The 14,933-nt window shown below is 42.2% G+C and overlaps 1 protein-coding gene across 3 annotated transcripts in view; it reads right to left on the bottom strand.

Moving 5' to 3' along the window:
• Nucleotides 1-14,933, bottom strand: part of Syn1 (Syntrophin-like 1) — a 200,728-nt gene that overhangs the window by 13,781 nt on the left and 172,014 nt on the right. For all 3 annotated transcript variants that reach the window (XM_066730411.1, XM_066730414.1, XM_066730413.1), the window contains exon 5: nucleotides 1,121-1,341. In XM_066730411.1, coding sequence (XP_066586508.1) covers nucleotides 1,121-1,341 — 221 coding nt within the window. The remainder of the gene's footprint in view (nucleotides 1-1,120; nucleotides 1,342-14,933) is intronic.

Here is a 14,933-nt window from a genome sequence, read left to right as displayed (position 1 = left end):
TGTAACGAACACCGCTAAATGCGGTAATCCGACGTGCCTCATTGGTAATCCCCCGGCCACCGCGACGGACACGGATGCGTCACGTAGGTGGGGTGGCGGTGGGGAGGCTACGCGGAGGAGGGGTGGTGAATAAGGGATGAAGGCTGCTTTTGCTCCGACGGAGAGGAACGATGATTTGGTGGATGGGAAGGGATATTTAGGGACGGGGGCGAGGTGTGGTGGGTAGCTTTACGGGGGTAAACGAGGGGCGAGGGGGTGGGGATTGGCTGGCGCATGTTGGAGGTGAACGATTATACAGGGGCTGGCGGCTCGCTAGCGTGAAATCGACGAGACGTACGTGCAGCGACGTGACATTCGTGCAACGCGCGTTTTCACCGTAATAACGTCAACGTCGGAAGGCATCTGGCCACCAGTATGGCTTTTCGCTCCTGCTACCCCATCCCCCACCCCTTCAACCTTCCAACCATCCAACACCAACACCTCCATCCTGCCCCGTGCCGAACGTGCCTACCAGACGTGTACTTAGAGCTCTTCGGCTAATTTCCAGTCCAGACCCAACCATTGCGTTTACTTTTACCCATTTCTCCCTCTCCCCCCTCCCCCTTCTTCTACCTTTAATATCTTCAATCATCCTCTCTTCCACTAGTACATTTTTTCATTCGCCAGAAATTATTTATCAGCAAATATTAATACATTTTTCAGACTGGAAACTATTCGGTGAAATATATTTCTATATATATATGCGATCACACAAGATGTGAAGTGTCTCGGGACTCAAGGTCGCATTGATGAAGATTAGAACTCCTGTGCTCGCGAGGCGGAAAGTTAAGGGAAGCAACTGTCTTGGCCAACCGAGTTTAATTCCACGCTGGACTGACCGGAGACCAAATGACTTTGGTCAAGTGGACGGAACACCTCGAATCTTAATCCACTTCTGGAGCTCGCTAAATTAGTCTAATAAGATTGCAGGCAAAATTCTCGTGGTTTCTACCTCGAATTGATCTTCTTACCGAAATTGGCGAACATTTCAATCAGGAATAACCTTGATAGTTTAGCGTTTTATTTCAACCGGTTGTTATATGACATTAGATGCTGATTGGAGGGTTGAAAATTTGGTTACCTGGTAGCGATAAGGGGACAGATGATACTGGGCGATGCCCAGGCTTCCGGGCTCCAGGGAGCGCACTCGTACAGCCTGAGTTCTCGACCGGAAACGGCGCCAAAGACACTGCGCCATCCGCCCGCACAGCCTCCCAAGCCGAAGCCACTTCCTGCAGCGCGTGACGTGCTCGCGCTACTTCCGGCTCCATCCTCGCTACTCTCGCTACTCGCTCGTCCATTCTGAAACAAATAAAAAGCAACCCTTATTAATGTTGCATATATATATATATATATATATATATATATTATCCACCACTCTACGCTTTCACCAATTAACCCTAACCCTCTCCAGCTCACTCTCAAATTTCATTATTTATACAAGCACAATAATTATATCTTAGGTTGGCAAGAAAACCATAAAGTTTCATTTGGGGAATTTATATAGCTCGTTAAAATCACGCCTCTCTATTTCCACTCGACTATACCTATCTATTTCTCTGAATTCATCCAACTTAGCTGGCTCGTTAAACCAAAGTACATTTATAGCTCTTATCAAATTCATTAAAATCGACATTAAATTATGCTCGTTAATATAGCATTGATTGCGAGTAACTTGAATTATGTAATAATTGTAGCGAAGCAACGTAAACCAAGCAGGCAAAATTTATGGGGTTGGAGATTCATGGAACATTACGGTGAAGCCTTTCGGTTTATGATCGGTTTTCATTGATCGCCAATCGAGCAAAGATCGTAGGTGGGTTAGGAAATCTGGATGGGGAACGGGGAGGAGGGGTGGTTCGATTAATTGAACTGTCGAATTTTGACGTTTCGCTAAAAACGTCAGTACGGATACATATATAGTGGGCGCGGCTGGCCTGTTGTAACCGGCCGGCTCATCTGTCTCGCTTTGAATCCACCGACTTTAATTACTCGTCCACGAAGACTGTGTGTGCGTGTGTGTGCTCGGCTCGGATTTATTTTTCCATCCTCTTCCTCTTTCATAGCCCTTCGCGAGTCACGCGCCATAGGCCCCCAGACATTTTTCCGCCTGCAACCGACAGTCACTCATTTTTCCATTTCGAAAATCGAACGACTAGACTCAACTTGCGTTCCTATCGGAGCCTCGAGAATCTCACGAAAATCCTCTGACCAATTTTTTACTCTTCCTGTGGAAAAGCCTGGATAATTTTATTTCTATTTTACGTATAACATTTAGAAATACCAGGGTAGGAATTTACGATTCTTCCTGAAATATTTTCCCTTATTCTATAGCTTTTTTGCTAGTAACTTTTTCGATTATTCGCGGGAGCACCGAATTCTGATTCCATTCAGGTCCGATTGTGGTTAGGGCGAGAGTGAAAATATCGGGGAGAGATCGCTGCTCGGGGAGGGTCCGTTGGATCGATGGAAATTTGTGGTTGAACGAGAGTGAAAAATTTCCAGGATGTTTGCCTTTTGGCCGGGAAAACGCTGCGCATTTAGATTAAAGCGTGTAAAGTACATAAAGCTCAGCGTGAGTAAAGCTAGTAAAGCTTTCCACGAAATAAATTGCGCTCGGTTCGTGTGTGTGTGTGTGTCTGTGTGTGTTTGCAGGCTTTTGTGTACAGACAGCTAGATAGTTGCGTGTTTTTCACGCGAGGGATCATTCGAATTGCTTTGATCGCCGATCGTTATTTTTCAACTATCATTTGGCACCTTCGAAGCATCGCTATAATCGATTCAGCCACAAAAATTCTCGCTTTCCCGATCGTCCACAGATTTCACGCGGGATTTCTTCTAAATACTGTATCAACCTATCGAATACTTTGAGTGAACGGAGTTTTGTCAAAAATCAATCTGAGCCTTGTTGTGCATAGCACGGTCTCTCGATATAGTGCTTTATAAACCCACGAGAAGAGTAATTAAAACTGAAAATCTGCAGACATATTTATTTTATATAGGACGCATGTCGCCCGAAGAGGATTACTGGTACGAGAAGATAAGGGTGGAGATAAGGCTCGGCATGTAAACAACCATATCCACATTATTGGGAGCAGCATTAATTAAAGATCGCGTACACGGATATAAAATAGTATTTGATGAGCCAAATCTTGCTTTGAATATTCGCAATGAAATGGTGTACTTAGTTTCAACAAATATTCTACTACTGTTTCAAATTACATTTAATTTAATTGGTTCGAATAAAATTAATTAAAACTAAGTCAAATATTTCATTGTCAATATTCGAAGCAGGATTTATTTGCATTAAATTATTTTTTTATTCATGCCCTGTATTTTATTTGATTGTCGTTTAGTCTCGTTAGACGAATTATTTATCGGTAGAAAGTATATAGATGCACCCTTTCGTGAGCTAACAATTAATTTACGCCATAATAAAGCGGTCCAAATAAATGGAAAGACCAACAAGTAGTTTTGCATTATATATCAATTAATTATTGGAATTAATAGCCTTATTCGATTCTCACATGAGAGTCTAGAATAAAAATTTGAGGGATAGGGATAAAGGTCCAAGTCCGACGCGAATTTTGCTCTTTTTTTTTAGTAGAAAATATAACACAACGTTTTCCTTTGTGCCAGGCGAATGCCCAAAATTGCAGGCTGTCAGCCATTCGAAGCACGATGAGAGGACAGTTGGTACAATGTGAGAACCTGGGATAAAGCACTGGCAATACTAACAATGCCAGACATTTTGAATATCTCCGCCTGGAGCCGTTGTTGCTCGTTCAAAAGCAATTACTACGCACTTTTTGTTTCTTTACAAATAAAGTGTCAACCCTTCCTCCCTTCTCATCCAACTCACAAATTATATAATTTTTCGTACGTCGCTTCTTATTCGTTTCGTTAATTCAACTCTTCTATTGTATTATATAATGTTTATTTTATGAAATAAATTACCAAAGCTTCCTAGTTAAATATTTTGTTTAGAATATAGCTTTGTTACAAGATATATGTGTGTATGCTTGAATTATTAATAATTTCGTAAAAAAAGTTTATTGCGGCAGAAATATCGAAATTACGAATTATTAATAATATAGAATTTTACTCTTTGATCGAATTACATAAATATGCAGAATGTTTAATTTTGTCAGGATTTCTTTCAAAAGGGATCTATATAATTTTTCCGTGATTATATCGTATTTCTAAAATTGATATAGTATACGATTAAATATGTGGAGCTTGCTCCTACTAATGGATGGTTTCGTATAGAAATTTTGATAGAGTACAGTGGAACTGATCAGGCAACTTTTAGTCGATTCACATTCACTAGAAACGTTCCTGGAGCATGGATAAATATTTCATTAGGCCATTCGTGGATACCATAAAATTTTAATCGTTTCCTGAAAGCCTATGCTTTTCCCAGATTAATCGTCTTGGGCACTGTTGGTTCTCGAATCTAGTGGTAGGTACTAAGTGCAGCCGAATTTGACTGGGATCAGGAATGAAATGTGCCACAGGGAGAAAATGGAAACTCGAACGTGACAATAAACTATTCATCCTTCTAAAATTTCTGATTAAAAATCTGCAATCTGTCCGACTAGACTCGTACATTTCCCCTTGAAAAGACACAAAAAGCTAATTCGAAAGGAAATGAATTGTTAGCGAATAACAAGGACCGAAGCAATACAATTGACCAGACTATATCATTCTTGGATAGTATCTATTCCAGAGTAATTCAATTAGGTAATTGCTAATCATCGACGTGTTCAATCCCAAAGGAGCATCTGGATTGGAAGGATGCAGGATGCCAGTGGCTTATCCTTTCGGAATAGCCGGATTCCATATTCGGGACTGAGTATAACGATATATACCGAAGGAATGGGGTTGCTGGGAGGTTGGGCAGGAGTTTGAGGGGTTTGAAAAGGGGGTGGAGTAAAGGGGCCTAATTCCCATCATCGAAGCGTGTCAGCAGGGGTTGCAGGACGACGTGTGGTTGTAGAGGTTCCTCCCAGCCGCAGTTTGCTTAGCAATGCTGATGCACTATCCGCACTAACCACAAGATGGAATCTCCCGTTCTGTTTGAAAAATGATAGGCCAGCCTTCCCTAATTGATAACGAACGCTCCTCCGTGCTCAACTTTCCAACCCAATAAAACCTTCCCGGTTCTCCAACGTCTTTCCTCTTCCAATTTAAATTTCAACTCGATTATCAGCCGTCCATGAAAAATTCTTCAAAAAAACTTCCCGTCTGGCGAGCTTTTAATCCTCAACCAAAACTATGAAAATATTCTGCCAATGAATATCGATAACCGAAGGGACCGTATATTCGAGTTGATTGAATCGATGTGCAAATATGGAAAAAAGAAAAGTTGGAGTAGCAGCGTCTTAATCTCAACTTTTTCAAAGAACGTATCGTGAAAAGTTCAAGGGTCATGTAGGAACATTTTCATTCCCAAAGCTTACATGCCTGCTGTACAACCTACCGAGGGGGGCCAAGTGGACTTTTTTAATTTGCCGGCCAAAGTTTTACGCTCACGACGACTAGCGGGTAACTTAAGGTGGGAGAAGAAAAAGATGGGGGCGGGGAACGGGAAGATAGAGAAAAATAAAAGGAAGAAAGAGAAAAAAAAAGGAAAAAACTTTGCCGAAACTTCTTGGGAAGGACGAAATGCATTTGGCTACTTACGAGAAGTTTGACATTCGGACGGATAATTTCCGGTCTCACTGAATTTCTTTTTTCTACTTTTTTGTTTTTTATCTAGCGACATTGAAATAGTCCCCTTAGTTAAATTAGCAAACCGCTGATTCGGCCAAAAATAAAGCGCGATGCAACATTTTAATAATAGTCCAGTTGTAAGAGTAGAAAAAATAGATGCGGGTGGACGTTTGTTCGATATACAAACGTTTTTTTTATAATAGGTCAAAAAAATATGAGGAATTAGAATATTGATCTACTACGTGCAGAAAATAACGGGAAATTTGTTGAAAAATAGAAAACTGCACAAATTTTCATCTTTGCTCGAAATATCCGTTTGATCTCGAAAATTAAACCTCGCACCAAGAGACGCATCACTTTTTACTTTTTTTTTTATTTTAAAATGATCCACAAGTTAATTCTGTCACAGAGTCCATAGTTTACGTGTATATATATTACAATTATAATAAGAAATCAAAATTTTTGTCTCAGTGACAGATTTATCTTAGAGATAATTTTAGGATAAACAAATAATTTAAGAGTGATGTCTTTCGTACGAGGCTTATCTTTTGAGATTAAATGGATATTTCGAGCAAAAACGAGAAATTTTGTAATTTTCAACAAGCTCCTCTTTATTTTCTGTACGCAGCAGGTCGACATTCTGATTTTATACATATTTTTTCCGGCCAACTAAAAAAAAAAAAAAAATAGTCTGTAGGTCAAACAACATCCACGCCATTTGCTTTCTCGACTGGACTATAATTGGAAGAAACCTATATACTTTTCTCAAAAGCTGTCAAAGTGTGAATCGGTTATTTTAATTTCCAGTATTTTTTTCAGTAATGGGTCAAAGGGAGAAATTCGCTGACAAGTTTTTCGTCAGACATGAAAAGATGGGGCGGGGGCGAAGGGAGGTGAAACGAAGCCAATCAGTAGAAAGTACCCTCGAAAACAGTTTGCTTTCTTATCGGACACTTTTTCTTAACGCGTCTTCTTCCGCTCGTTTTACCCCGGGGTCGCCTGTCTCGAAGTTCAGGAATAAAGCTGAGGCTGGAAAATGCTGGATGACCATCACTGTCAGTCTTGGGGAGTTTTCTTAACGAGCGGATAGACTGTAATTGAAGAAATGGCGAGAAGAAAGGAAAACTCCAAATGAAGCCAATGGAGGATAAAGAGAATGCATGAAAATCTTCTCGGCTCGAATTTTTCATTCATCCGGAGATTATTCTTATCGGGATGGTCGCGAAGGAAGGAGAAAAAAAGGGAGGGGGGGGGGGGGAATGGATAAGCAAAAAAAGAAAGCCAGTGTTATCTTCTGATTCGGGCAGTGAGCAGCAGGTGTAAAGTAAGATGACTGGAGGAAATGGCCATTTTCACCTGGGGAAAATGGCCAGGCGTTGATTCCTGACAAATTTCCCGAGAGTTTTTCCAGCATGGGAGGATCGTGATTTGGGTCAGACGGATATCTTTATTCCTCTCGCGTGTTAGTCCGGGTGTTGATCGAATTGCATCGCGATTTTTTCCCTCGGAAAACACAGAGATACGTGGAGGGAAAGAGATAGATAGGGAGAAAAGGCAGAGCACACTCGTCACATCTACATGGTGAAAGGATAAAACGGTCGAACCACCTGTTTGGACCGTGCCTTTCTGACACCGTGCCCTTCGCAAGACGTGGCGCATTAACCTTTTAATTATTAAGCACCCTTACCTACGTATCGCTAACTTTACGTGCCGGATGCTATTAAACCCTTTCAAACCCTTAGAATTCCAATTTTCCTTCCCTTTCTTCCGCCATCGTCCTTGCTCTCTTCTCTCCTTGAAATATTCTATTTCCTTACATTGTTCTATATATATTTCTAGAAACCCTAATAACCTAGGACGTCTCGTCATTATCGCTATGCAGATGAGTGCAATTTTCTTCAATTTTATCTCTCATCCCTTTAAATTATTCAACCCACCCCCTCCCATATTTCTCTCTCTCTCTCTCTCACTCTATTTCTCTCTTGTTCTTCCCCTCTCTATCTGTCTTCTTATCTTAATGAAAATCGCTTCTCTCTCCCTCTCGCTCTCTCGATGGTCGTTTGCTGAATAGAAACTTCAACAAACGACCAACCGGAAGTAGACTAAAGATTCTCCCATTCTCCATGTTTTCCATAAGAATCGGAAGTGGTACGAGTAATGATTTATATCGACCGATGTTCGAAATGGCAGAGGGAGAGACGACAAACATTTGTATGTGAATGAGATGGAGAGGGGGTGATGATAAGCCAGGGATGGTGATTGGTGGGAATTTATCATGTGTATTTTGTTAGAAGGTTCGGGGAGGGAGTGGGACTTGGCTGACTAGACGCGTCACCGAGGAAGCACTCGTCAGCGAACTAAGTCTTATCGTTGACTTCGTCGTCGATATTTCCCAGAGTCAATCACCAAATCGAGCGAAAACGAGAGCGATATTCCATCCATCCACCCCCATTCACCCGAAACCACCCCAAGGCCATTTGCAGCGCCATCGACAAACTTCCACGGTTATTGCCTCGTGTGCTTGCACGATCGCTGTTTTATTTCCATTCTCTTTTACGATTTCTCTCTCTCTCTCTCTCTCTCTCTCTCTCTCTCTCTCTCTCATACTTTTCATCCTAATTCGACCACACACGAGTTTCAGTCCTTTTGTTATTCCTATACACAAGGTTCCTTTCGAATTTTTATCCCTACAAGAGTTGATGCTGGTCTTCGAAGATGTAAATGTATTTTTTTTTTTTTTCGGAGGGAAAAGTTGAGTGGCAGAATGTAGACAGGTATAGTTTGAAGAACCGATCGGGGCTGACCGGATCGATGATAATCAACGATTAATAAAATGGAAAGCTGAGATATTTTCGAGGGGATGGGGGTGTTAGGTAAAAAAAAAGGTGCAGGAGACGCCATGCCATTCAATTTCACACGCGATGGAGCCTCGGCGTAGTCGATACTGCATGATTAATGGACATCTCGTAAACACACATATATGCATAATACCCAGCCTAGCTCATCACTGCCAGGCACACAAATATTTAATTCCGATGCATTCAATTACAATAATGGTGCTCGACCCACGCGATTTTTCAGCGGCAGTCTGAGTGATCTTGAAAATGTACGTAGACCCTAGAGCATCCATTTTAATAACGCTCGAGGAAAGAACAGTCGAAGACTGGATAGAGCCGTGTGAGTAAGAGCGAATAAGTTTTGGAGAAAATTTGAAATTTAATGTGAAAATAATATAAATATTAAAAGGAGCATAAAAATTAAGAGTGAGGAGCGGAAAAGAAAGCGGAGCGTTACGAGGAGAGAATGGCAGGGATAAAAAGAAGAGAGTGCTTCCGTGAAAGATGATACAGAGAAGAATTCTCAAAGCGGAATTACATAACGTTTGTTTACACTGAAATAAAATATATAAAGGCGAGGCTGGAAAAAGGAAATGCTCAAAGCTAACGGGACGAAAGAAAGAGCATCTGAAAGGGGAAAACGAGCACGAGTAAATACGAATGGAATGAATAAATGAATGAATAAATAATAGACAGTAATTGTACAATTATATTTTTCTTTGTGCGGTGAAAACAGAAGAGGTAAAAGACTAGTTAAAAAACGATTCAACAAAGTTTAATCGCGAATGGGTTTATGATTTATGGATGAAGAGAGGGGGGAGGATTGTTTCCAAGGAAAAACAGTGTTTATGTAAATATAAGTTGAAAAATAGTTTACAAAATTCAAGCAAAATTTACAACTCTTAACTATTTATATCGTTCATGATACTGGGTGATTAGACTATGATCAGAATCAGAAATCTTGGCCTCCGGCAGAAATCCATTTTTTAAGGCCAAATGTGTCATTTTCTCGATATTCAATTGTTTAACAAATTACTGGGAAGCTGTTCTAGATCAGTAAATTTGTCGGATTGCGATTGGGTTTGTGCGAATCTGCGTATTAAAACAGTGGTGATCCAAATAGGGCTCTTGGTCTTTGCGACGGGGTGGTTTGGGGTGGATTTTCGAAGTGGCCGAGGGATCAATTGAAGGGTGGATAGCTCGCCGGAGGCTGGTCAGATCTACTGTGTTCGGTCAGTTGGAAAACGGCTGGCAAGCGTGAGTAGGAACCACCCCTATCGCTCGATATCGACTCATCATCTGAATTAAGTGTCCCTGCATAATGAATTCGCTTTCTACACCTTCAGTCTGGAATTCTATTCAGCCCAGATCACTCTCGGTGTTCACTTTCGATCGGACCAAAATTCCCTCGCTCACCCAGTCATGTGCTCTGTTCAGTCCGTAGATCACGGTTTCCCACTCACGTTCATCCGCACATTCACGAAATAACGTTTGTGAAAATTAGGCAAAATTTTCTGTGGATTATTTATGGTGAATTATTTTTAGTGGGGATAATTGAAAACTCATTGGAAAATTTTAGATGGGGTGATTTTACGAGAAGCAAGAGGATCATCAAAAATTATCGTTCCAGGTGGTAGATTTCCGGATTTTAGCTAAAGTCACGAATGGCGGATTTCGCGTTTTCCTTTGGCCCAAAAAGTTTCGTTCGTTTCTGCAATTGGACAAACTTCGGACGGGCAAATATGTCGCGTGAACTCGCCGTCGAGTGTTTGCCCTTTACTTTGCTGCTTTCGTCACCTCCACGAATTGTATCTTTACGTAATCTCTCTCTCTCTCTCTCTCTCTCTCACTCTTTTAATAATTTTATTAAACTTTCCATGCTCACCCTAATTTCGCATAAAAAATCTTTCCAAACTTTTATTTCCACCAAATTCTCAAAATCTCTCTTATCTTCTTTTCAATACGGAATAAAATGTTTTATGAAGTTAAAATAATATCCGTATAATTGTTTGTGAAATAAATTTCAGGAATTTACAATAATTAAAGTATGAAAATAAAAAAAGAAACAGAAGCTTTGAATATCTCTTTCATCTGGACGCTGACTATTTTAAAAGCGTCTCTCTCTCTCTCTCTCTCTCTCACTCTCTATCTCTCAAATTCCTACAGTCCCGCCAATTAAGGTGTAATTGAATTGGCTGGCAAAATTAATTCGACAGGATTGGAATACGGAATCTAATATTTCTGTCATTTATTCGCCACTGGCTGCCTTGATTGTCTATCTCCCTCTACTACCGCGTTTCAGTCTTACTTTTAAGAAGTGGCTACTTTGAATAATCAGCCAGTGAATCGAGGAAATTTATTGTGAGTCTAATTTAAACGTGTGAAAAAAAAACAAATGAAATAAAAATAAGTAGCAGGCACGATCTGAGATTACGTGCAATTTTAAAGACAAAAATTAGTCAATTTTAATATCACCCTACAATGTATTTTTTTAAATTACTACGATGGAACGTTGATGGGTGGGGGGGGGGGGGGGTAGATAAAGCTTTAATGAGGGATAAAATGAATAAATAAGGGTATCATCTAGGATGATATAGCAGGTTTCGGGAGAGCAAGTGGGATATCAGGATTTTCCTCGGTATATATATCGGCAGGTGCAGGCCGTTATTTCGCGAAAGGGCCCTAATGGAAAGTACATTAGGATTTATCGCTTTTATGCTACGTAGGTAAGGCTAGAGGTAGAGGGGATCAAGAGGGGTTGGAACGACAGAGACATTCATGCAAGCAAGCGGAAACGCTATGATACGGTTCTTAAAGCCGTTGCTCCACTGTACGTCTGCCAGTTCATCCACAAAGCGGGTTCTTCAAGTTCTTTTTAAAGCGGACGGGCTTGTCGAAAGAAGATATTGTCCTTCTGCCTACTTTATCGTCCCTCTCACCCTCCATAAATTAAAGCCGATATCACACAGTGGAAACAATGAGTCCTACCACCCCATTAAGAGACTCGTTAAATCGCAGAATTCGCACTAACTCTTCTGGGATAAAATTCCAAGCGACAAGAACCTCATTAATTAGGCGCAGTTAATTTTCGAAACAATAAAATCTAATGGACGATACTTTCTGGCAATTTTGAGTACAATGGACCGAAGGAACCAGCACAATCATACGGACAAATACAGAAAGCTGGCAATGGGCGATAAATAATAATCCGTAGCTTTCGATGCAATTACGAAGTTCCGAAACTGATTTCCTAGTTTAACGAGTTGCAGTGAGCGTTAATAATGCCTTAACGGGAGCTCGGCGTTTTAAGTTTCAAATAAATCGCGGGATACGACTGTGTATTTGGAACCGGCAAAGTTTTTACGACGAGAACTCTCCTTGGGACGGGATCGTAAAAGCTGGACGAGCTTCGTGCGACGACACGGAGAATTTTTCCCAATGAGGAATCAGGAAACAGCGCCAGTCGATAATGAAGGAATCTCATTGACCGACCCTTAAGGCCATTTCCGAGCGTAAATGAGAAAGACCCAGCACTATCTCAGAAATATAACGATCTCTTTGGTCTCTAGGTCTATATAATATTTCAGTGAAGAAGGGAAAAAAAATACTCGCGGTGTCAGCGTAAATTTATGATTTTTTATGATGAGGGATGAGAATTTTTTCTAGCTGCTGTGTTTTATATCGCGGAAATATCGCAGGGTAATAAATAGAAGCTACTGTGAAAGGAGTCAGAAGCGCGAAGGCGACGACAAGGGGCTCGGGGGAGGGGTGGTGGCTTTGCTGTTTCGGCTTCAACGAGACTGACACTTTATTGCATGCGCGAGATTAGAGGACAGCGAATTCCCGCATGCGAGTGAACGCGTTCCGGGCGCGTTTTCCTACGTGGCCCCTTACGGATTCAATATGTGAACTCGCTTAAATTTATCGACATACCTCACCCGGCTCTCCTCGCCCCTCCCCAATCCCCCCGACAAGTCCCATGCATCGTATTTGTGCTCCAACGAATCCGGCGAATCACCGGATATTACACTGCAATCGAAAATCAACCCTGTTCCGACAGAATTGATATTTCTACAATAACCATATCTGTAATTTGTTTAAACCATGCACTACGATGTAACAAACAAAAAAAAAAGGGGGAACGTAGAAACAACAGCGAATATAGTATAGTAAATAGAGCTAAAAACAAACAAAAGGCTTATTTATTTGCATAAATCGATAGGGGTAGATTTAAATAACCCCAGAACAGTGGAGCTTTTTGTACTTGAGCAGTCAAAGGAAAAAGCTTGTAGTCGTATTCGGCGAAGTTTGTCCAGGAAAGAAAAGGGGTTAAGGGGTGGTTTGGGGATGGGATCTTATAACGCTCGCAAAGGTTTCAGGGTTGAACGGGGGAAGGAGGGAGGTGGGGGGGGGGGGGGGGCGACGTCTTCTCTTTACCATCTTCAGGGAGTAATTTACATTCTCCTTCTTGTAGTTGGCAATAAGCTTTCGGCTATTACCATTCTGACGGTCGAATCGTATTTACTTGTCTCACCCTACGAAAGCTCGTCTCTCGTCTCTGAAAAGCTCATTTCGCTTTCGGGCCGTATGTACAAGAACTGCTAGCCTGGCTGCTAGCATCGCTGCTGCTGCTGCTGCTGCTGGCTTAATTTATTACCAATGCCAGGGATTCATTTTGCCAAATTCCAGCCAGCAATGACGCCCGAGTGGAATTGCGAAAGTGTAGCAGGACCTCGGTTATCGGGAGGATTATTAAGAAGTCCCGATTCGCAGTTTAATGACGATCCTTATCCTCTTCTTTACTCCCACGACCGGAGCTGGATTGATGCCTCCTTGGCTGATCAAGCCCGGCTTGTTCCACTTTCAAGAGACCGACGAGCCACTAAATAATCCCCCGCCACGTTGACGGAAAAATCACCCTCTGGTCGAAAGATTCATCCAAGTGGCTTCTCGATTCTCCCAATCAATCAACCCTCACCCCTTTCATTTTTTCTCTCATAAAAACTTAGCAAGGCTACCCGAAGAAAATCGATATCCATCCAGCGAGAAGATTGAAGATTAACCATTTTTTTCGAATGATAAACGAATACACCAGCAGCGACTAAACGGAATAAATTGTATATCGAGGATGGAGGTTTTTTCTTGTGTTACTTTTGGGGCTTGAAAAAATTGCAGCTGGCCAAGGTATGGTCGTGGAAAGGTAATTGAGGTAGAGGGATGTAGGGTGGAAGGAGGAGGGTGGGGGGGGGGGGGGGGGTAGAGTGATATCGAACGTGGAATTTTTTTAGCTGGAGGTATGGGGCAGGATAAGGCCCTTTACACGTGTGCGCCGCACGAATATAGGCTATATGCGGTTATGTCTCTATTGGAACGCGTGGCAAAACGATCGTACCGGAAACTGACAGACGGCGACGAGTGGCCAGGAGCTGGGCGGGGTGAGTCGACGGGGGAATATTGCAAAACCCAGATTCCCATGAACTGTATAACACGATACGGCCTCGTACGTGTGCACCCGGTGCCCGCCTAACAAGCTCCACCTGTGTAGTATCGAGCACTCACACATGGACGCGGACACACTTACACTATTATAGCCTCCGGTGTGCCAGTTGCGGATTGGCGTACCGAGCGATTCCAATGATATTCGCGTCTATCGAGCCTTAGAAATTCATAAGCGGGTCAAACGGTTGCTGGAACTGTTGAATGTGACATACGCGATTAAACTAGCAGCCCCGTGCATCGCGCTAATGTTGTTACCAATATTTCCGCAATATTGGCCCAACATTGATCCAATATTGATCCAGCTATCGCAATTCGCGAGACACGCTTAATCCACTTTGTTGAGCCCTCGTTGCAACCTTGCTCCAATATTGCTCCATAGCGATGCCGATAATCGAGGGCGCCCGAGGCAACAACGAGGCGAGTAATCGTCTGATCAGCGGTCTGCAAGATAATTCCATTGGCCTGCCGATGCATCGGCCGTTAAATCACGGAGACAAAAGCTCGCGTATAAGAAGCTCCCGTGCAAAAGTTGAACGATCGATCAGCGAAAGGCTGAAATTTTCTAACGCTCGAAGAGAGGAAAGAATATTTCTTGATATTCTTCCCAAAAGGAAGCGGAAGCTTCGCGAGAGTAATCGTTGTTTAAGGGTCAGGGGGGCAACATCCCTGAAATCCCCGGAGCGATATATCATTCGTAGGGGCTTAGGTTCCGGAGCCGCAAGACACGGCCATTTACAAGCTCGCCGGTAATATCTACAAGTGGAGTAACAGGTCTGCCAGCTCCCCGAGCATTAAATAAGTATTTTGATAGCCGGACGCCGTCCGAGTATCCACGACTCACCC

The sequence above is a fragment of the Prorops nasuta genome, unplaced genomic scaffold (assembly GCF_024137725.1).
Source record: "Prorops nasuta isolate Cenicafe-Biocafe unplaced genomic scaffold, Cenicafe_Pnas_1.2 PNAS00008, whole genome shotgun sequence".
Classification (NCBI taxonomy): domain Eukaryota; kingdom Metazoa; phylum Arthropoda; class Insecta; order Hymenoptera; family Bethylidae; genus Prorops; species Prorops nasuta.
The sequence above is the reverse complement of the archived record's forward strand: the minus strand, read 5'-3'. Positions and strand labels throughout refer to the sequence as shown.